We start from the raw sequence: 22,501 nt of genomic DNA, 5'->3' as shown, positions 1-22,501 counted from the left end.
CAACGCGGCGCATGCAAGGCTGGAGGCGGGGTAGCGCCTCTGCCTTCCGCTCGGGATAGCGTCGAAGAATGTCCCTCATTACCAAGATTGTCTCAGGCCGCATGCTGTTCATGTCCACGTCCAAAAAGCCTACCAAGCGCTCCAGAACCATGCCTGCCGCGCTGGGCAAGCGAAAGGCAATGTTTCCGATGGCGCGAATCGACCGTCGCGACACCTCTTGGTCCACGTCTGTTGAATACTCGGCCAGCTCTGCGACAATGTCACCGACCGTTTCTTCGTTAGCGATGATGGCCAAAATATCGATTTTTTCGTACTTCACGAAAGTAGGTTCATTATACCGTACATAGAGCTGTCTATATTCGTCATCAAAAACACCAGGGGCGCGATGCACCATCGCCTCCAAGTGCTTTAAAATGCAATATTCCACCTCCGGGTTCCCTCCGGCCATGAGCGTGAGTAAAGGCGCCTTGACTCGCAAGTACACCTGCGGTTGAAGATCAGGTACTGCTGTAGTTAGGTGCAAGAAACACTTGATCGTGCTGAGAACCACCCCGCTGTTTGAGGTCCGCAGCACGGGGTCTAGCAAGTTCATGATGGTGAAGAGCTCCTCCTCGTCAGCAGGATGGTACTTCGCCACCAGCGCCAGAATTTGCGTCAGACCCCATTCGTTGAACTCCCCAAGCCGACCGAGAAGGTGCAGAATCAGGGGCTGGTTGACCGCCATGCCGCCCTCCTCCGCAGCCAGCATCTCCCCCAGCACTATCAGGCAATTGGTGACCACGTGCGGGTCCGGGTCCTGGATCATGTTGTACAGCAGATCCACGAAGTTTGCGGAACGGGCTACGTCAGGCGCAAGATGAAAGAGCTTCAGGATACCCATCACTCCGGTCTTGCGCACGTACGGGCTTTGGTCGGTCAATGCCCGCCGCAGAGGGGCGGAGATGTATTCCAGCATGGACGGCAGTCGTAGCGAGCAGAGGGCCCGCAGAGCCAGGCCTCGAACCATGGGGTCGTCCGCAGAACAGTCTCGCTGTAATGTGTTGACACACATAAGGGCAAGATCAGGTTTTGCATGGGCGTAATTGCACAGGTAGAGGTAGACCATTTTCTTAACAACAAGATCTGGCGTTTCTATTGCCAAGACCATCTCCGTGAAGAGCCGTGAAACGTCAATTCCCAGCGTCATATAGGCAATTACTTTTTTAATCACGTCCCGTTTTCGCTTCGGGTCCTTTTCCACGGCCAGCGTTTTCAGAAGTTGCTTCAATTCACTGACTTCTCCTTTCTTGGTATCTACAAAGTAGGCGGGCGGGTTTTGTTGCTGATGTTGACCGGGCAAAGGCGAGGGGTGGCTTTGGCGGGATTGGGGAAGCGGTGCACTCATTGTCATAACTACTGTTCGTGTTCCTGGTGGAATTGTAAAAAATTAAAAAAAAAGACAGATACATGAGTGAGGGGCGGTCCAGATGACAAAGAGCTCCGGAAGACGGCAAGCATGAATCAGAAATAATCTGACAGCGAGGAAAATATATCGCACGTGCACTTCGCTCGGAAATGAGAAACGTTTACTGCATTGATCTGTATTGTGTCTTCCTACGGATGGTTGTTTTTCTCGCTGTCTTCATTACCCTCTCTCAGCGACTGAGCGTGTCCTCGGCTCCTCCGCTCTACCTCCAGCACCGTGGCTCAAAAAAGGGGGGGGCGGGAAATAGAATCAGTAAGGGGCAGCAGTCCTTCGGTCTGCATGCAGCACAAGCTTACGGTGACAGGCTACTTCCACGAATCACAATCGTGTCAGACCCCACGAAATGTGCCAGCACGCGGGAAGGCTGGCAAGCAGGAGGAGGCCTGCTCCTCGCGCCCTCCCTCACGAGGCCTCAGCTCCGCCGGCCCCCCGTGGGGTGAATTAGGAGAGGGTATTCCAACGCTCAAATGCCCGCTGTTCCGGCCACGGCACAGGAAATATAGCCCACCGTTTGTGGAAGCTGCAGGAGCATATCTTGCCGGTATGTAGAACCATCGGTCTTTGCATTAATTAACGGAGATGTAGCTGGTCTTATCCGTGAAGCGGGTTCGAGATCGTATCCTTTGCACCGCCTACCATGTCTTGCTGTTTTCCTGTGAATAGAGCGCACGTCCTTACCAAATTGTCCGCGCACTGATTGAACTACTCTTTCTTGTCCAATACAACAGTCGAAACCAAAGGAAATCATGCCGGGAGAGGTACGTGGATATGAATGGGGATGGTTTGGGGTTTTTTCTGCACCGAACAAGAAAACTTCGAATGATGAATCTTTGTTTGCCATCATGTACCCGGGTCTCGGAGACATGGGAAAAGCAATACGACGTTTCGTGTTAGTGAGCCTGAGTGGTTGGCCTGGTGCGTTGGTACTAAGGTTTCACTGATTTGTGACTTGTCATCCTGTTGCCTCATCCTAGGTCCTTCGGGTCGGTGTGATTGGAGTGGGGCGAATCGGTCGCGTTCACATCGAGACGATCCAATCCATCAAGAATGCTGTAGTTACTATGGTTGCCGATATTTGGGAGGAAGGGGCGAGGCAAGTCTGCGAGCAGTACGGCATCCCCAAGTACGTGAAGGATTACAAGGATCTCATCGCCGCCGCGGATGTAGACGCCGTACTCATTTGCTCGCCTACGGATCAGCACGCTTCTCAAATTATCGAAGCATCGCGTGCGGGCAAAACAATCTTCTGTGAAAAGCCCATTTCTTTAAATTTGGAGATCATTGATGAGGTGTGCAACGTGGTTGAAGAGACGGGTGCTCTGTGTATGGTAGCATTTCAGCGCCGTTTTGATCCCACCTTTCGCCGTCTGCAAGCTGCGGTGACAAAGGGTGAAATTGGTGACGTCCACATGATCGCCATCACCTCGCGAGACCCGGGCCCGCCGCCGGTCGCCTATATTGCCCAGTCGGGAGGCTTGCACTGCGACATGGCCATCCACGATTTCGACATGGCACGCTTCATCACTGGGTCCGATATAGTCGAGGTCTTCACCAAGGGCGACTGTAAGATAGACCCGGCAATTGCGGAGGCTGGCGACATCGATACCTCGCTGGTAGTGCTCAAGTTTGCAAATGGCGTCATCGGCACTATTTCGAATTCCCGGAAGGCCACCTACGGCTACGACCAGCGCGTGGAAGTGTTCGGCTCGAAGGGCATGATTCAGTCTGAAAACCTGCGCCCTAATATGTGCACGCTGGCCACGGCAGAGTCCGTGCACCAGGACCTGCCTTTCAATTTCTTCATGGACCGCTACACCGAGGCCTACAAGGTGGAGATGGAGGAGTTCGTCAAATGCGCACTTGCCGGCTCAAAACCCCCTTGCGGTGTCGCAGAGGGGCGTGCCGCCACGAAGGTAGCGATGGCTGCCGCGGCCTCCATGAAGTCGAACGCCCCTGTTGCGCTCTAAGGCATCGACGCAGAGATGCGTGTTGGATGCCGCCGACCTCATCTCTCCCTTTGCGCATGATTACAGCCAGGATCGCTAGTCTTGGGTATAGGTCGCGGGGAATATATGAAGCAAAGAAAAGGTTATACGAGTAACGCACGATCAAGGCAATCAGTCGCACGGTTGTCTTCACACTCGTTGGGTTTGTTACGAAAGCGGAGGCGGAATGGGGTGGGGAGTGTGCTTGAGAATCGTTAACTTTGGATGAAGAGGTTTTGAGCCCGACCCGAATGTCTGGAAGCGAACTACGAAACGAATAAGCTTCTCGCATAAAACGGACAAATTTTATTTTTCAGCAGTGCTTTTTGTAAAAAATACGTCATCTTTACGCATCCACCACCCCCGTTTGGCTCCCTATGGACATGACAACAGCTGCTTCGTTTTCGTACCTTAGATCCTTCATAACGGCATCAGCTTTATTTGCCAGGGAGCCGTCTTCGTCATCGTCGTCGCTATCCGCGGGTAGCATTGCCACGCTCTTGATAATGTTTCCCTCGTCTAGGCGTTGCACACGGACACCTGTAGCCGTGCGACTCTGCAAAGCGATAGCAGCCACGCGTTGACGCACGATTGTACCTTTTTGAGTAGACAGCACAACCTCGTAGTCGTCGGAGCAAGCGCGCATGCATGCCAACGAGTCTCCACTCCCGGCCTTGAATTTGATGGCGATAACACCCATACCGCCACGCCTCTGTACCTTGAAACTGTCAGCACTGACTCGCTTCCCGTACCCGGCTGTTGTCACGGCCAATAAATACTGTCCATTTGATCCACTTCCACAATCACCGGGCCCATCGACATCGACAGCAGCATCGGGACGCAGCACGGTAATATCAACCATCTCGTCCGTTTTACGAAGCTTGATGGCGCTGCAACCCCGAGAGGTGCGTCCCGTAGGTTTCAAATCCGCCGAAGCAAAACGCATGGAGTAGCCCTTCCGTGTAGATATTAGGATGTCATCCTGGTCAGTGCAACGCCGAGCCCACCCGAGAGTGTCGCCTTCGCCTAGACTGATTGCGATGAGGCCACGTGAAGTTAATTTTTTGAAAGCATCCACTGGAGTCTTCTTGATAAAGCCCTGCTTAGTTAGTAGAACAAGGAACTCGTCCGCCTGAAAACTCTCCCCTAGAGGTATGACGCTTGAGACATGGTCGTCCGAAGAGAGGGGCAGCACCTGGGGGAGGGGCACGCCCTTGGAGACACGAGAGGCGACAGGGACCTGGAAAGCCCTGATGCCAAAGGCAACCCCTTTTTCAGAAATAAAAACGACGTGATCATGATCGTTGCAAGCAAAAAAGTGGTTGACCAGATCGTCCTGGGACATACGCGCCCCTGCCTTGCCTCGAGTTCCGCGGCGCTGCTGCTCAAAATCATCAAGAGGCATGCGTTTTATGTAGCCAGCCTCGGTTACCATCATGACTGAGCGATCGTTGGCCAAAAGGTCAAGCTCTGTTAAAGCGCCGGCATGGGCGCGGATAGAAGACCGACGGGGCACCGCGTGCTTCGCGCGAATTTCCCGGAGCTCCTGTTTCATGACATCGAACACCTTCTCGTCTTGTCGCATCATGGCCTGGAAGTCCTCGATTTGACCCCGGAGCTGTTCCCTCTCGGCCCGAAGTTTGGCATCCTCTAAAGCTGTCAACCGCCCCAAGGTAAGGGCCAGTATTGCTTGAGCCTGAGCCTCGGACATGTCGTACTGCGATCCCATTAAGGTCGCCTTGGCGGCCGCTGTGTCTTTCGCTCGGCGAACAAGCTCAACGACGTCGTCAATCCGATCTAGCGCCCGAATAAGACCCTCGACCACGTGATCACGCGACTCCAACTTACTCAATTCGTGCTGCGTGCGCCGTCGAATTGTCTTGAAGCGGAAGTCGATGAAGGATTGAAGCGATTCTCTGAGCGTCAGGCGCTGCGGCTGCCTCCCATCGTTGGCGAGGGCCAGAAAATTGCCCGGGAAAGAGCTTTGCAAAGCAGTCTTTTTGAAGAGATTATTTTCCACCACGCTAGGCATGGCATCGCGCTTCAATTCAATGACAACACGGATGCCCTCCCGGTCGCTCTCGTCTCGCAGGTCGGAAATGCCCTCCATTTTCTTCTCATTCACCATATCTGCGATTTTTTCCAGGAGAGAAGCTTTGTTGACTTGATATGGAAGCTCTGTCACCACAATTGCGTTGCGTACTTGCCGCCCCCCCCCCATGGGTATGGTCTCCATGTGCGTTTTGGCCCGCATCACGATGGAACCTGAACCATTCGTGTACAGCTTACGAGGGCCCTCCAAGCCCATGATGTCCCCGCCGGTGGGAAAGTCGGGCGCTGGTATGAGACGCAAAAGCTTGTCGTCGGATAATGATGGGTCCTCGATCAACGCCAAGGTCCCGTCTAGCACCTCGCCCAGGTTGTGGGGTGGTACGTTGGTTGCCATGCCAACGGCGATGCCCGTGGCACCGTTTAACAGAAGCATCGGGACACGTGCCGGTAGAACCAGTGGCTCTACCTCATTGCCGTCGAAATTTGGTGCGAAGTCGACCGTGTCCAAATTGATGTCTTTTAGCAAGGCGTCTCGCGCGAGGAGCGACAGCTTGCACTCCGTGTAACGCATGGCTGCGGCCGGGTCGTCGTCCACGGACCCAAAGTTACCATGCCCCGCCACCAATGGCGCGCTCATAACAAAATCTTGAGCCATGCGCACTAAAGCATCGTAGACTGAGGCATCCCCGTGAGGATGGTACTTTCCTAAGACCTCGCCAACCACGCGCGCGCATTTGCGGTATGAGGATTCAGGTTGCAAATTTAGGACGTGCATGGCGAAGAGAATGCGGCGGTGAACTGGTTTGAGGCCGTCTCGAGCATCGGGAAGGGCTCGGCCTAGGATAGTGGACATGGCATACTGCATGAAGGAGGAGGAAAGCTCCAAGTTCAGCTCAGTGGGCAGGACCTTGTCCCCGTACCCGCTATCCCCACCGGCAGCTGATATGCTTTGTGATTCACCGCCCATCTTCTCACCATTCCCACCGCCGAAGTCCCGAAGAATTTCGGGCTCACGAGGAATCCCGTCGTCGTCGCTACCATCACCTTGCCTTGACGAGAGTTTGACACTCAAGCGTGTCTTCTTGTTCCGCATACTCCGGGCTCCACCTCCACCATCTCTCGAAAATTTGCTGAGCCCTCGGGCGGCTTGCAAGGTCCATCTGCTACCCCTTTCTGGCACGAGTCGCGGGTTTAAAGCAAGTGTAGGGACAAATGATGGAGGCCAAGGTTGTAAATGAAAACCGAAACGACCACCTCTTCGCGCTGACTTCAAGACGGCCGAGACAGATGCTGCGAACATGAGAATGGCAGAAGCAAGCGACCGAGAACGCATACGTAATTGTAATTAGAGCGGGCGTCGTCGTCCGTGGTTGCTAGTTTCTTGGGAACTTGTGGTAACACTGAAGAGTGCTCTACCTTGTAGTCGAGACGAAATTAGGCTTCAACTCAAATATGCTGCACATCTTTGCCATTGACCCACTGTGGCATAATTGCAGAGCCTCTATGTAATGCGTAGAGCAATCATGTAAGGAAATCATCCAGAAATGAGTCTTTGTTTCAACTGCGAACAGCACGATGACAAAGGAAATGCTGGGTTGCAAGCAAAAGCAAGGTCGAAAAAAGAGGGTCGAGAACGAGCGTGCGGCGACGACAAAAGGGCCAGTGATGACATCGGACAATTATTATTTGCCAACTACAAAACTGGTAGGCGTGCTAAAAAGAAAGCACCAGATGCTCGTAGCTCACTCGCATCGGATTGCCGAGTTCGAGCACAGAGAGTCTCTACCGCCGACCGCAGACGGGGCGACCGTCGACGCCCTGGTTCGCGCAATTTTTGGGCCTCCGAGCGCAGTCGTCCGGTGGAAGAGAAATGGGCCGGACTTGACCTTGGCAAAACATTTAACTCGGTCACACACTTCACTTTCATAACGTAACAAGGTACATTTAGGTACAAGCAATAATTGACCACCAACAAGAACAACACAAACGCCGCATTCTGAAAGTGTAATCCCCCCAAAGCCGAGCAAAGAACAACTTTCTATCAAACGGGTTCGACAGAGTCGGGCTTCGGACTAGCAGGAATTTGTTGCACGAATAAGTTGCATGCATGCAGCCGCCATAGACACTAAAGGCATCTGAAGATCGATTGTTGATGTCTGGAAGCTCACCCTCAAGTTCCGAAGGCTTTCGCTGGTGCGAGGTGCGGTGCAATAAGTGGCAACGCGCTGGAGCTGAGAGGACACGGGGATGGCTTACATTTTCCATGCATGTACTAGTATTTATTCTCATGTCGTTTATTTTTCTAAAATATACTGGACTCGTTTTGCGAAACCCGGCACCTTTATGCAGCTGGCGGCTTTCCCAGAGTTTGAATGTTGCATGGACTGATACTCAAGCTTCTCACCATTCCATGGTTATGTTCCTAAATGAAGGCGAGGAGTATACAGTTGAAAGCGAATCGCTACCTTACTCTCGATTTTTCTCCTTTCAAACGTACTCCCTCGACGGTAAAACGTCCTACGGAATTCTGCGAGATGCTGAGATTGTTTCCCAAAACGGCCCAAATCTATACGCAAATATGAGTGCAGCTGCGGGCGGGGAGAAGCAAGGTGGATACACGCTTTACTTAACACCGGATGGATCCAAGGGATACCCAAACGAATTGCAAACCCTCAAATATGGGCAGAAAAGCGGCTTCTTCGTTCTCATTTTCCGCATTTACGATGTCGGCGATTTTCCCCATCCGATGGCGCCGTGGGCCCATCTGTCTCGAGGCGATGCCCGACAACCACAGCGATGGGGCTGGACACCGCCGCCTCGAGTGTCTGTCCGTCGTACGATGCGCCAAGGGTCGTGGCGTGAGATTCCGTCTTGCGTAACGCGCCAAGGCCCTGGCGGAAAACTCTGGAGCAAAACATATATTCTCGGCCTCACGAACCGCCTAGAGGATATCTTCCCTCCAAGCCACTCATATACAGGATTTATCAAGCCTCTTCGTCAGAACAATTTCCATCTGCCGCACGATCACTTGTTTTCTTCTGTAGACACTCGGACTTTGGTATCTGCGGCGGCAATCCCCGCTGTTGACGTGGGTGATGTATGGGCTCGTGTTGAGGCCAAACTCCCACGCACGCCTTCCTCACTCTATTCGCCACCATTCATAGCCAACCAGAGTGATTATGACGTACGCTATATTTCGTTTACCAGCGCCTCTCGTGCCTTTCCTTTATGGACCTTCGAGACCCTGACGGACAAGAGCATACGGCAGCATTACGAGTCGCGCCTGCGAGGCCCCCACGAGCAGTGGGACGGACGCTTTTCTCTTTGGATCGGGCCTGTGAATGCTCCTCCTCCGGAGCAAGCTCGTCTCGAAAATGCTTTAATCATGAGATGGGGTGAGGTCGCAAGACCCGCTCTTCTCTACAATCAGCTTTTGTCTAGCTCCCGAGCAGCGTCAGGCGCAGCTCCACCGACGCTAGCCAACGTGGTGGTCAATGAATGCCCGCGTGCTGCGGAGCATGATAACCACGACGAGGAAGACGAGGACGGCTCCTTCATCAATGAGGGAAATGTGTGCTGTTTGAGTGAGCCAAGAGGTATGCCGACCTTTTGTCGAATGCCTGAATTTTTACATTTAAACCTGCGCGAGTATTTTCCAGCTGTAACTTTCTTCTCATATGAAACTCAGGATGAGCACGGGCCTACACTGCGGAAAATTTCTATGTAAAAAATCAGTGATAGTATGCTTTGTGATGCGTGTATGTGCAGAAGCATGTCCAGCGGAGGTCAACGGTCTTTCCGGTGTGAACCAGTTGCCCGTTCCAACACACTGGTGCCGCGACAGTCAAATGTAGATAAATGCGCGCTTTCGAAGGATTGATAATAACAAGTACCTTCATTTGGGCCCGGTACTGGACGATCGTACGTTCTCCCATAAACGGCGAGTGCGAAAAGCCTAAACGCACATTTTACTGGTATCAGACAACAACATTTTGAAAGCCATCTGCATGCCATGTGGGTCCGCAATACCCTGATTTGCCATCGTATATTCTTTGTGAATAGATGCAATATTTTCTTTTTTCCAGGCCCTTACTGTCAATACCTGGATACACATGACGATAAATGATGCACAATATATGCGAGGCATCCCCGAAGGGTATTCCACACCCTTTCCAATGATGATGACTTTTCGACATTGCTTAAAAGCTATTGTAATGGATACTACATATAATCTCATTAAACAGCAATGCATGATTTTTCTTGTGAGGCAATCCGCTCACGTTGTTTCAGCCTCCTCATCATTCCTCATTCTCAGTTCATGTACACAGTCCCCACGCAGGCTGCGTGGACTACTTCAGTAACTACCAATGGCCGACCGGCGATGTATGAGAAGACAAAGTATATAACGAGCACTTTGACTGAACACAAATTTAAATGGAAGACAGGCCTTGCAGGACATCTCTCCTAGCTTTGCACTAAGCTTTGCACTATTCTTCTCGTATGAAGATGACCATGATGGACAGTCGGCCTCAACTCGCATCCCACCCTCTGCTTTCTTCTTCTTGTCGTAGACGCATTCGGTGCACCTCTTCCACCATATCTTCCGTCACCAAGCTTCCTGACGATACCTCGTACAAAGTTTCTAGTATCTGCCCTGCCGCTTGCTGCACGTAGTGGCCCCCGTCGTCACCATCTGTTTCCGAAGGAGGAAAGTTTCTTCCCTTCAGCTGACTGGCAAGTTTGGCAACGATGCAATCATCTCCATCCCCCTCTTCCATCCCATCAATGAGTGCGGCCCCCAGCACGTCCGGTGGCACGGTCCTGAGCGCCTGCAGACAGGCCACACGCACGGTGTAGTCTTCGTCCCACAGCCGCTTGCTCATGGCTTGTACGACACGAGCCTCACCATGAAAATGCAAGAAACTCTCTCCAGCCCTCGTGTGCTTCTCCACAGACATGTCGTCCCTCTTCTTGTGGCCCGCTTTTTCTTCTAACCGCGACAGTGCCATGAGTGCAGCGATTCGGGCGAAGGGGAACGGCTGGTTTAGGCACCCCAACAAGTGTTCAAGCGTGTCTTGCAAAAGTAGATGCGAAGGATAGGTGCTTAAGACGCTCACAGCCTTCCATCGAACGTATTTGTCGGGATCCGTAAAGCAACGGATAGCTTTCGTCGCCTGCTCCTGAAGCATTTTCTCCACACCACCATCCTCACCGTTACAGGCATCGCTGGCGGCAAGACCTCTCTCCAAGATGCTCTCATTCTTGAGAACCCAACTGTTTATGCTATCTCTACCATTGTCCTCGGTGCTCTTGATCTCCGCAGTTTCTGCTTGGCCGTGAACCGGATCAACTGTCCCCGTCTGCCTGAAGTTAGACCCTCCGCCGTCCGGTACTTCGCCTTCACAATCCTTTTCAATCAAAAATCGGTGCACATTCTTCTGAAGCAGGTCGAGTGCTGCCCATCGGACGTCGCTAGATTCCAGGTCCATAAGCGCGGTGGACAAGATGTCCGGTAGATGCCCCTGAGTCCAGGTGGCTGAGAGATAGGCCAATGCACTCAGACTCGTCACCCGGATGGACGGGGCTGGGTGGAATATAAAGGACAGTAGGGCATCAGCGTACGAATCTAGGGTTGTCGTTGGCACGTGAGCCAGCACCGCTACCACTCCGCGTCGGACGTCGGCATCTTCATCGTCCAGGTGCACGGTGATGCGGCCGAGTAGGGCAGTCAAGAGGCCAACAGGGGAAAGCTTTTGGAGGAGAGAGAGAGCACAGCGCTTGGATAAGGCGCCCGAACCATCCAATAACGTTACCAAGGTCGACATGTTGTTGACCAGAACCTGAGGTTCCAAACATGGAATCGATGAGTGCTTTGCGTGACTTCTGAGTCGGATGCGAGTATTTTGTAGTGCGCACTTATCGATACCGATGAGAGCACCTTTTCAAAGGCATCAGACATTTTGGTCAAGGCTCTCGCAAATTTTTTTCGGAAGAGCGCTCTCAGTAAGTAAACATCTGAGGAACTGACACAAAGTGCTTGGGCGGGTTAGGGTTAGGGTTAGGGTTCGTGAATCCTGCCCCTTTTCAGTGCTTACCTTGGCATCTACGTGTAGAAGCGCCTGCTTGGCGTACAGGCGCTCATATATGTTACTGGATTGCAAATAGGGCGCAAGCCCGACCAGACATAGCCCTGTCCCCGTGCTGCTCGACGTCCCGGTATGAAGAGGAGAGGTCTCGGTCATGGTGGGAAGGGGGGCTAGCACGGGAGGGAGAGCGCTGGGAGCACCCCGCCGCCTCCTCCTGCGCGCTAGGCCCTGTATAGCCCCCGTCTTTTGGCAGCACGGACACCTACTCTGGAGATAAGCATGATTTGTTTGCTACCGTGAGCTTCCATGTGGGAGAGAGATATCGAAATCATTTCTTCGTGCAGATTGCCTCCGCGACCTCGGCGACCAGGCCCCTCTCATCAGCCGAGTCGTCCCACCTGCGCAGACTCTCCATCATACCCTCCTTTCATGCGATAACTCCCTTCAACCACCTACGCCTCGTTTCATACAGTGCTATGTCCTTTTCGGTGCTGCATTGGGCGTGGCAAAAGGCCAGGAGCAAAGTGGTGGCGGCCGTCGTACCTCGCTTGTCCCCTCTTCACGTGTCTCTCCAGTGTGATCCTTCCAAGGGCGCGGTCTCACTACCCACAAATGTTTGTGTACGCGGGAAGCACGGAGCAAAAAGTCATCAGGGAGCCAAGAAGCGTTTCCGACTGCTCAAATGCGGCGAGATAGTTCGAGGTCACGCCGGCAAAAGTCATAATACGGGGCATCGCAGCTCTGTCCAAATGTCGCGGCTCCGCGTAAGCACAACTGTTGCCCCAACTTTCGTAAGGCGCATCCGAAGGCTAGTGTTGGGTCTTTAAAAGAAATAATCTAAAATTAAAGTGCCTGCTCGCGACTTTACGAGCGGATGTGACGGTACCGGGCCTTTGCACTCGCTTCTCTCTCCGTTGAGGACATGTCAGCATATTCCACGAGGCCCTCTGGACGGTTCTTCACGAGAGCTCAAGAGCGCATATGATGAGGTTCCATGGATATCGTCATGCAACTTCTGTAAAACATCGTACGAAAGTGGGTGTTCCCAAGTCAAATCCTTTTTTTTTTTAGGAATTCCCTCAAGAGGTTTCAAATCTCTGTCTCGTGCACAGAAGAAAAGTATCAATTAAGCCCCAAGCCGCAGGTTGCCCGACACGCTCAAATGAATGGGTGGTTTACTTTGATTTCAAAGTGTTGTCTACAGACTCTATTTCACAGCAGGTTGAAAAAACTACAAAATATTACGTTTCATACAAGAGGTGCATCGCTAGAGAAACTTTGTAGCGGTGTGAAGCACCCTGAGCAAGGATCTGTTTTCTACTCTTTCTTATCCACCCCTAGTCGAATTCGTCGTCCGACATTGTCCCCGACATCTCGCCTGGCGGCGTGACGATGAGGCTGACAACGACCTGAAGGGGGAAAGCAGATCGGAGCGTAATCAGTCGGAGTTCCTTCCCACCTCGCCGCGACAGTCAGGGCTATCAAACCCAAAGCATTGAGCACTCCCTCAATTACAGTGCCCCTTCTCACTCTGTTACCCCTCTACAAACCTGCAGCGACGTCAAGGCATAGCCCTCGGCGCCGAGCAGAGCCCCAGTGTCGCAGGTCTGGTCGATGAAGGCCAAATGGGCGGGCAAGGCAGGTATCCGCGCCGACCGCACAACACCCGCCAAGGCCGGTAGGAGATCATCCGCGCTCGTGACCACGCGCCCCTCTCCCAGAGCCAAACAGCTCTGCAGCACTCGCGCAACCTTCTTACGGCCTGTCACCTCCTGGCTCATCCCCACGAGCTCCTGAACCGCCCGGTGGAACGGATCCTCATTTTGGGCCCCCGCACCATCCATTCCTCGCTCCTCCCGCGCGTCTGGCTCCCGCAGGTACCAGCCTTCGAGGGCGCTGCTCCGAGACCGGGCCTGCTCCTGGCACTCTCCCAGCACGGAGGGGTAGAGCGTGGTCATTATCTCCGTCTCCACGGCCACAAAGGCGTCCTCGCAGGCTTCCATAGACGGACCCAGGAGTCCGGGCACGTACTCCATCAGTGTGAGCGACACCTCCTGGATGATGGCGGCCGCGTCCTGGGAGCAGGATCCTGTAGCCACACCCGCCACCGGCATGTCGGCTCCCTCCCATTCCCTGCCACTGCGCGACGCATCAACGGATGAAGAATTACAGCCCCGAAAACCATCCGAGCCTGCGGGCGCCGTGGCCGCATGCCGCGCAACAAATTGATCAAGACAGGCGGCCCATAGCCCCCCCGGGGGCGTCTCGGGACAGCGCAAAATCTGTTCTATAAGACACGACACGCGCTTCCTTTCTACCATTCCCTTCCCATGAGGACCTTGACAGCGCTCTTTTGTGTTTTCTTCGTTTCCTAGCTCCAGGAAGGCGGCCAGGCTCATCGGCGGTTCTCGGCAGCTCACGGACCTCTTCCACCGTTGCGCCAGGTGGGACCACGCCATGGCCACAGGTGGTGGCGGGACTGCCATATCCACGCTCCCGCTCAAAGTCTTCGACCATCTTTCACCCCAGTACCTCTGCCCTCCGGCCCCATCCTCTTCCTGGCAGCTCGCGCCCTTCCCCCCCGAGGACCCTCCCTCGGGCGTCGAGATCTTTAGAAGGCTTGCGACAGCTGCCCGCGCTCCGACCTCGTTGGCATCACCACCGATCATGTTTCCCATCAATTTTCCCACCTGCACGAGGGCGTCGTAAGTGATGCCACGCGCACCGGCATTGACTTTGACCAAACCGGTTTCGACCGAGCTACTCGTCCCTCTTCCAACCCCAGGCTCAGGCCCGTCCCCGATCTCTATCCGCTCTGCTCTTCCCTCTTCCTTGTCTTCGATCACAGAACGTCCATCACGAGCAGTGGATTGATCCTTTTGGAAACGCTCTCGTCGTGCCTGCTTCTCCTCCGTCGGTTCTTCTGCGCGACCGTGTGTTTGCGAAACACTTGACTCCCTCTTATCAGCCTTCTTCTCATCCGCTACTGCTGTCTCATGGGGACCTGTCTCCGTGCTTGCCATGTGTACATATTCTCTGGGGGTGGCAATGCTACTGAGGAGGCCACTAGGGTCGTGGAGACCACGGTAGTTTCCGCACGGCACCTTAGTAATGCGCATGACGCACTGTCGGTGCACAATGATGCCACATAAGAGGCAGTGACAGGCAACAGAGAAGGGTCCAAATACAGGAGCCTCGCAAGAAAAACAGACGCGCGGCCGCAGAGCTCGATAGCGTGCGTACGAATGCCCGTGCAACGGGTGCCGCAGACCGGACTGGCACATCATCCGCAGCGCCAGCAAGACCTCTTCCTCTGCCCTTTCCTCTGCAGCTGAGGGTTCATGTTTTTCGTGACGCATAGATATATTATTACAAGTCCGACGGTCCACCGCTACGCCGTTCTTCCCGTCAGCATCTCGAGCTCGTCGCCACATATTATTCCAATTGCGCGTCGACTAGGAGTCGGACCATCACGAAGGAGTCTCGTTCTGGCGGCATGCTTTTCTACGTATGCTCAGGCGACAGACCCTGTCCTTTCGCGTATGGGATTGAAAATTTATAAACTCTAGATTATACGGCCTGCATTGCAAAAAAGGGTTGCACAGACTTGATGGAAAAGCACCTAGCGGCCTTGCTCCGGGTAGCTTTTTCTTGTCTGACTGATGTGTCTTACGTACGTTGTGCTGAGGTTCTCCTCTAGTTTCTCTTTTGGACATAAATGTCATGAGCTCTGAGTCCAGCATCAATTGTGCCGGCATGCTAATTAAACGTCTCCTTTATTCACTCTTTCCTTCTCTCGCCAAACCACAACGGCATCAGAGAATCAGCCAGAATGCTTCACAGCCAGAATGCTTCACAGGTGTAGAGGTACCGAAGTTGAAGAACGTTCATTAGCATAAAAATATAAAAATTAATCAGGTAAGGTAAAGGTTAATCTAATATTAATCAAATTAGGGTCAACCCTAACTCTACCCCTGACCCTAACCCTAACTATAACGAATTGAAATGGATATGGTCATGCTGTTAGGGTTAGGGTTATCGTAATCGTCTTTTATCTTCTTTCGGCTTTAAAGGGCGTGCATGATTGACCTCCTTTTTAGTATACATAATATAAAGTGACACTGAGCGTGTCTTGATTCCACGTTCAATAAGAATGTGAAGATGCATGCTTTGTTGTGTCTTGAAGAACCTGCCTAGTCTGTCTCCCCGCTAATAAGGCCGGTGTAATCATCCATGATAGAGCCCACGACGTTCTGAAGTATGAGGGCAGGTAGGCGTTATGTGTATTAGATTTAAGGTGATGAGGTTGCCAAGGACACGGCATCTATACGCGCTAAATTGCTCCTTTTCAACTGCCAAATGTGCATTATAATCCATATTCGAGCGAGACGGACGCGACCACGTCCAGCCGCCCACCACGTACCATCCTCCCGGGCGTGATGTCCACGCCGACTACCCGCATCCGCACCCCGCAGCCCGGCCTGATCTCCACTTCCATGTCAGATGTGCGCCAAACATTGTCCTGTGCATCGAAGCCGTAATCCTGAGGCATCTGATGCTTGTTTACGTATATTCCCTGCACCGGTCCTGCGTCCGCGAAGAAGCCCATGTCCGTCACTGTGGTCACTTGGGCGTCTAAGATCTCGTTCCGAAAGGGTCGGAAGAGCATGACGGTAAACTTTACCCACACCTCCACTTCTCCAGTCTCGTACTCTATCTTTCCTGGCCGAATGTGCTGATCATCCAGGGCCACCAAGGCTATCACGAAGCCGAGATCTGGCTCCAACGTGCCCTCCATCATTTGAGTGAGGCGCCGCCTGGGTTGGGTAGAATGAAATGTCAGGCATTTTCAAGAGCATAAAGCAAGGTCCGATAGTTCTGACGCCGTGGCTGACAGCTTGCGGGAAGAAAATAATTGCTCGTCCCGACAGATGCACAGCTAGTGACGAAGACCAGCCGCATCCCAATGCCTATGGCCAGCCCTTTTATCTCCGTTTACTCGCACACGTCCGAATACGAGCCCAGGGTGAACTGTTCCTGCTTTAAGGCGTAGGTATTGAGTCCTGTACGTACTTGATGGTTTCCTTGAGACCCGGGCCCAGGTCTTTCGGCTCCAGCATGAAGTCTTTCTCCAGTGTTTTCTGTACAGAGGTTGGTGAGATGGGAGATTAATGGTGGCGCCCCGATTCAGTAAGAGAAACAAGGTGAAGATCCTTACCAGGTAAAACATGGTATTGGCGGAATGGAGGGACAAGCTGGCGGTGGGAGTGTTCAATGACACGAAGCCAGTTCCCAGCCTTGTACCAGACGACAATGGAGCACTTCCTGATCCGTCCCTTCCTGCCTGGAAAAAAATAAAATAAAAATGACCCTACCTATGGTGATGAGGATAGAATTACGGCCTAGCTGGTGAAGTTGGTGAGGTCGTGTTGGATGGTTTGTGCGATATGGAATGTCGCTGTTACGGAAGGCGAGGAGGCAGCAAGGAGAGCTTCAGGGGGAGAAATGCGTCCCACCAGCGCTTAGACGTGCGGCTTGATGAAACACGCATAGAGAAACAACCAAAAGAAATGAGTGTGTTCTTAGATTTCCGTTTATGAGATAATTGAGGTGATATTTGAGGAATCTGGACAAATTTTGACGCATCTCTTGTCCATAACCATGTTCTACAGGCTAGTGGACAGACGCGCGGCTTATGCTCCGACGCCGATCACCTGAAGACTTGTCGTCAAATGACCCTCTCGATGAAAACGTGGCATTTTCTCCTTATATTTTTTGCGTTAGGCCACGTAATGGCCTTTTTTCATATGCCTCCTCCCACTGTGTTGTGGAAAGGAGAAACACAGGCCTCGTTGTCGCGGGCGGCAAATGAAGAGATTGGCACAGAGGGGGGAAAAGAGGCGGAGCAGCGTGCGCCAGTCAAGGATACCGTGTCTTCAGAGTCCAGCGGCGCCTCATTCTCAATGGAGCTGCAAAGTAAGTCTCCGTCTCGGATTCAAGACTTGGTACGACTTCTGCATGCATCGGAAGACCCGCTTTGGGAACTCGTCAAGTTTGAAGCCGAGACCTCCGCGGCCCAGGACGAGAAGGCGGCCGGCCTAATTCAGCAACGGGTGCTAGATCGAGGCGGCATCCAATCTGCAGCACGAGACTTCCTGGCCACAAAATTACAAGGCTCCAACTTGCCGGTATGCGGTTGTAGAAGACAGACCGTGCAGGGGGACTTATTCGCAACGTCTCCACCGTTGTGCTGTTAAAATCTATACTTTTCTGTTCCGTCACTGAGAAGACATACGACTCACGCTCGATTTCTTTTTGCAACCTAGGCGACGAAAATGAAGCTTTTGATAGACTCGGTCTTTCAGGAGGAGCCAGGCATAGTGCAGGATCTCCGCGAGGACCTCCTTGTGGCCACCATGCGGGACTCGAGCATTCCCTCCCTTCTCGCCGCCTTCCTCTTCTCTAAAGGCTACCACGCCGTCGCCACCTACCGCATTGCCCACAGCATATACAGCCAGGGTCGGGAGTCTCTTGCTCGCTACCTGCAGTCCCTGAATTCTGAGCTCTTTGGGGCCGATATCCATCCAGCTTGCTGCGTGGGCCGGGTGCGTGCCACTGTCGTGTGACATGTTCTGAAATAGTTCGATCTTGATGTTTTGGAACAACAACCTAATATCAATCCCTGTGAATCGACGCGATTCTCAATCCATGATTATATAGGCACTCTACCTGTCTAGCGGGACATGCGTGGTCATAGGAGAGACAGCCAAGCTCGGCGACGATGTCATAATCATGCAGGGCGTCACACTGGGGGGTAATGGCAAAGAGCGTGGGGACCGACACCCAAAACTAGGGAGCGGCGTGCTGGTGGCGGCAGGCTCTACAGTGCTGGGCAATATCCCGATAGGGGATGGCGTCATTATCTCCGCAGGTTCGGTGGTACTACGGCCCGTACCGGAGTATACTCGATGCAGCGGAGTCCCGGCGAAAGTAACTTCGGTCCTTCGTAAGCATAAAGAGAATGTGTTGAGCATCCAAGGGATGGGTCAAAGCCATTTTGTTGAAATTTTTCAGGACCCACAAAGGGGAGGGTGAAATGACTCCCATGACCCAATTTTGACCTCGAAGAAGAGGCATGCGGTAAAACAAAATTTGTAAATAGGAAAATTGAAAGTGCACCGTATCCACACAATCACTGTTGACAGCTTTCTTTTCCTGGATGTGACCATTGCCTGTGTTCCCTGCGGCATGGCAGTAAGACAATCGGACACTCCTACCTCCCCTCCCCCTTTCCGCGGGCTCGCTAATTTCTTCCTTGAAATAACCAACTGATGTGTCGCCCGTTACCAGAAAAGGAAGCACAAGAGTAAAGTAAGCCGTAATTCTAGAGCGAGGTTTTGGCTGTGGAGCATATTTCACCCAAACTTTTCCCCCATCGCATCAGGAAAAGATGGTTGCGGGGTGTTTGCAGTCGGAGGGGCTGTCTACACTCCAACACAAGCTTCTGGCTAAGCAAGTCGCAAACATCGAAAGTGTAAAAGACATTTCTTATTGTTTTGATGATGATAGCCACAACGGCTGTATAGCAGAAAGCGCGATGTCTTCTGCTCCTCATCCGTCACTGCTTCGCAGCCACGTGACATTGCCTGCTACGATTCGCTACGGCCTTCCGCTTCTCTTGATAGGTAACACAGCTCTCTTGCTATATTCAAACCTTACGCTTGGTGCCTCTGTGTATGCGAGGGTCTACGACGGGCAAGGCAGGACCATGGAGCTGCCTGTCCTTTACAACGTCAGCTTGGCGGGGTCCATCAAAGACATGTGGCAGAGCGGGGCTTATTGGATGGCAACTCTCATAGCAATTTGCAGTGGTGCTTGGCCACACGTCAAGCTTTTATTGTGCCTCTTATGCTGGACTGTGGGTGAGAAGCATCTTTCACCCTGTACAAGACGGCGCGCCTTGAAAGTCACGTACTTTCTGCAAAAATTCAGTCACGTCGAGACTATCACCTTAGTCATCCTCATGACCGCATTCAGTTTTACCGCCCGGCTTCCCAATCATGAGAGTTGGGGCGTGTGGACTTATGTTGCACCGCAGCCGGGATTTTTTGCATTTCTCGGGGGCCTAATTCTGTCCATGTTCCTAAGCCGCGTGACCCTTTATTACGACCAAGCCTGGCATGCTGCGCTAAGCTGTGAAGAGAGCTCCGCTCCCTCTACGCCAATGGAATGCGATGAACAAGCCCATGGGAGCAGTTCTGAAGACTGTGGTAAGGCACGATGTATGATTAACGAACGCTTCCTGTCAAACAAAGTGCGCTTCGACTGCTGCGGCAGCGATGAACCTTTGACCAGCGTGGGAGGCAGCTTGGAGCATTCCATGTGGCGGGAGATCCCAACGGTGTGTGGTGTGCTCTGCATAGGAGTATGCCTCATCATGGGGCTTGTCCTGCCCGCTTTTTCCTTTCAGTTTAAGGGTTTGACTGGATGGATACTGGACAACGTCACCCAGGACTCGCCTGATTCGTCGGCATCCCTGCGCACTATGTCGGCCCTTTCGCTTGGTGAGCAAATTCCTGCATCATCAGAAAGCAAAGGCATAGGCATATTCTTCTTACAGGCGTCATTCTTTTTCTTTGTGGTCGGTGCACCAATAAGCTGCCTAACGTTACTTGTTGCTCTGCTCATACTCAAGCCGAGAGAGTCTCGAAAGTTGGTAATGCCTGCAGAAATACTGTACGCGTGGAGTGCTCCAGATGTATTGTTCATAAGCATGGTGGTATCCACATGGGAGATGTACCTCTTCGTGCGCTTTGTGATAGGAGACCGTTGCGACGCCGTCAACGCGCTCCTCCGGGAAATAATGGATGACCAGTTGGCGGGCGACGACAAATGTTTTGACGTGGTCACTACTTTAAAGCCCGGCTGTTTCATCCTGGGAGTTAGCTCCTTACTATTTTTGGTAGCCGGATTCTTGGTCATGAGGAAGGTCAAGCGCATGGTAAAAGTGCATGCTGATGTATTTCCACACAGAGATACGGAAAGATTGCAGCGGTGTTGAACAATGTGTCACTTACGGCAATCCATCATCCATCTCGCCAGCTTCTTCATCCTTATATAAAAAAGCTATGAATGAAAGTGAGGAAGCTTCCAATATAACATTAGTATCTCGTCCACTGTTGCTAACGAGGAGGCTTGGGGCTGCAGAGGAGAAAGAGAACGGTACGCGAGAGACGGAAGGGGGTTCGAGGGGCTCCTGACGGTACTTTGTAAATAGACTGAGGACATCCAGTCGAGAAGGACGCGGAAATGCTAGTTTGTGCGGGTATTTATCCAATGTATAAATCTTGGCGATGCTCTTGAACCATAGCTTTGTACACTAAGGCTAAGAGGGAAGGCCATGTACAACTGTAGACAGCGAATAAAGTAAAGAGCATTGTCTTTTTCACATTCTTTGTGGCTTGAATTTCAAGGATGGCAGGTGATCCTCCATTGCTTTCGAGAAAGGGATTTTACGCGGAAACGAACTAGGATGGGCACGTGGCCATGAGAACTGGCTTTGATTAAGGTACCCCACGGCTACAAGATTTTATGCAAGCGCGATATCACCAATGTCCCTTGGCAACTCGTGCACACATCTAACTACGTCCGCTCCGAACCTCGCTTGCCACGATTCGGGCAGAGGGGCATAAAAATCCATTATCTGACGTTTCTCGTGGTCCAGTTTTCGCCCCTTGGGGTCCCCACAAACACCTTCGCCGCTTGTTAGCTCTTTCACAATCCTACTTCCCTGCGATGGATGGCGGAGGGTAAGACTGTAGCAATGCAAGGCCATAAATTTGTCCCGAAAGTGAGTAGGAGCCTTGTATTTGACATCGCCTACGATTGGATGGCCGAGATGGGATAGTTGTGCTCGGATCTGATGTTTTTTTCCTGAGATAAGTTGTATTTGAAGCAATGTTTGTGCCCCCCCCCGTGGATGGTAGAAAGTGCCCAGAGATTTGAAATATAATTGTGCTTGCTCCAATTTCTTGTTCGATGGCACGCTTGGCGGTTGCAATGACTCATTCACGCGATTCATCACGCGAGCCACGTTGTTTCGGCCGTGCACGAGGGAGTTTGTGAGCAAACCCTCGCCAGACAGTGTCCCCACTACCATTGCCACGTACATCTTCCGAACCAACCTATTTTTGAAGTCATAAGATAAGCGTGCGGCCGCTTTTGATCGCAACGCGAAGACCATGCAACCTGTTACATTCCTATCGAGACGATGCACCAGGCCCACGTAAGCACCATTCTGTTTCCCTGCAGATTTTTTGATGTATGCTCGCACAAGACCTAGTAGGTCAGTCGCCCCACCAATGCTTCTCTCGTCGGGCTGCGAAAGGATCCCTGCGGCCTTACTAATGACAATGATATGGGCATCACGGTACAGGGTATGTAACTGACGGTCTAAGCGAGAATGTGCACCCTTGTAGCGGGGGAACTTCAGTAAGATGCCTTTTTGTTTAGATAATAAAGAAGACTGAAATACGAGTGACATACTCGTCTTTCCCAAATTAAATAACACCTATGCCCCGCTCTTCTTCGCTTCATGCACAGATGCGTGCATCATCACAAAGGCCGCTTTATTTGGAAACACTGCCTGTATAAGACGGAAGTACGGATAAGATGCTTTCTATGTCAAATTCGGTTTGGGATCTATTTTTAAGGTACCTGTCTCTCGTAAATCAAACTGTAATAAGACCAGAAGCCATTGGTGAGGTTTCCAACCACAATGACAACTCATGCTTATTTTGGGAATCTAACAAGCAATGCATTTGTTTCCTATCTTCAACCATTCAGCCGATTTCAGCTTTCATTCGTTCCGTTTGTGAAGGAGGACTGTCCCTTCCGATGGTCAGTTACAATAG

General features: G+C 52.3%; 1 protein-coding gene across 1 annotated transcript; it reads right to left on the bottom strand.

Annotated features, from left to right (window-relative positions):
* Positions 1 to 21,068: 21,068 nt before the first annotated feature.
* On the bottom strand, positions 21,069 to 22,237 carry NGA_2053520 (pseudouridine synthase). Its single transcript, XM_005855953.1, has one exon. The coding sequence runs from the start codon at positions 22,129 to 22,131 to the stop codon at positions 21,178 to 21,180; it is 954 nt and encodes a 317-aa protein (XP_005856015.1). The 5' UTR covers positions 22,132 to 22,237; the 3' UTR covers positions 21,069 to 21,177.
* Positions 22,238 to 22,501: the final 264 nt, after the last annotated feature.

Source organism: Nannochloropsis gaditana, assembly GCF_000240725.1.
Source record: "Nannochloropsis gaditana CCMP526 unplaced genomic scaffold scaffold068, whole genome shotgun sequence".
Lineage (NCBI taxonomy): Eukaryota > Eustigmatophyceae > Eustigmatales > Monodopsidaceae > Microchloropsis > Microchloropsis gaditana.
The sequence above is the reverse complement of the archived record's forward strand: the minus strand, read 5'-3'. Positions and strand labels throughout refer to the sequence as shown.

Coding starts and splice junctions, on each gene's coding strand:
- NGA_2053520 (XM_005855953.1), bottom strand. CDS start 22,131: ATGTCACTCGTATTTCAGTCTTCTTTATTATCTAAACAAAAAGGCATC.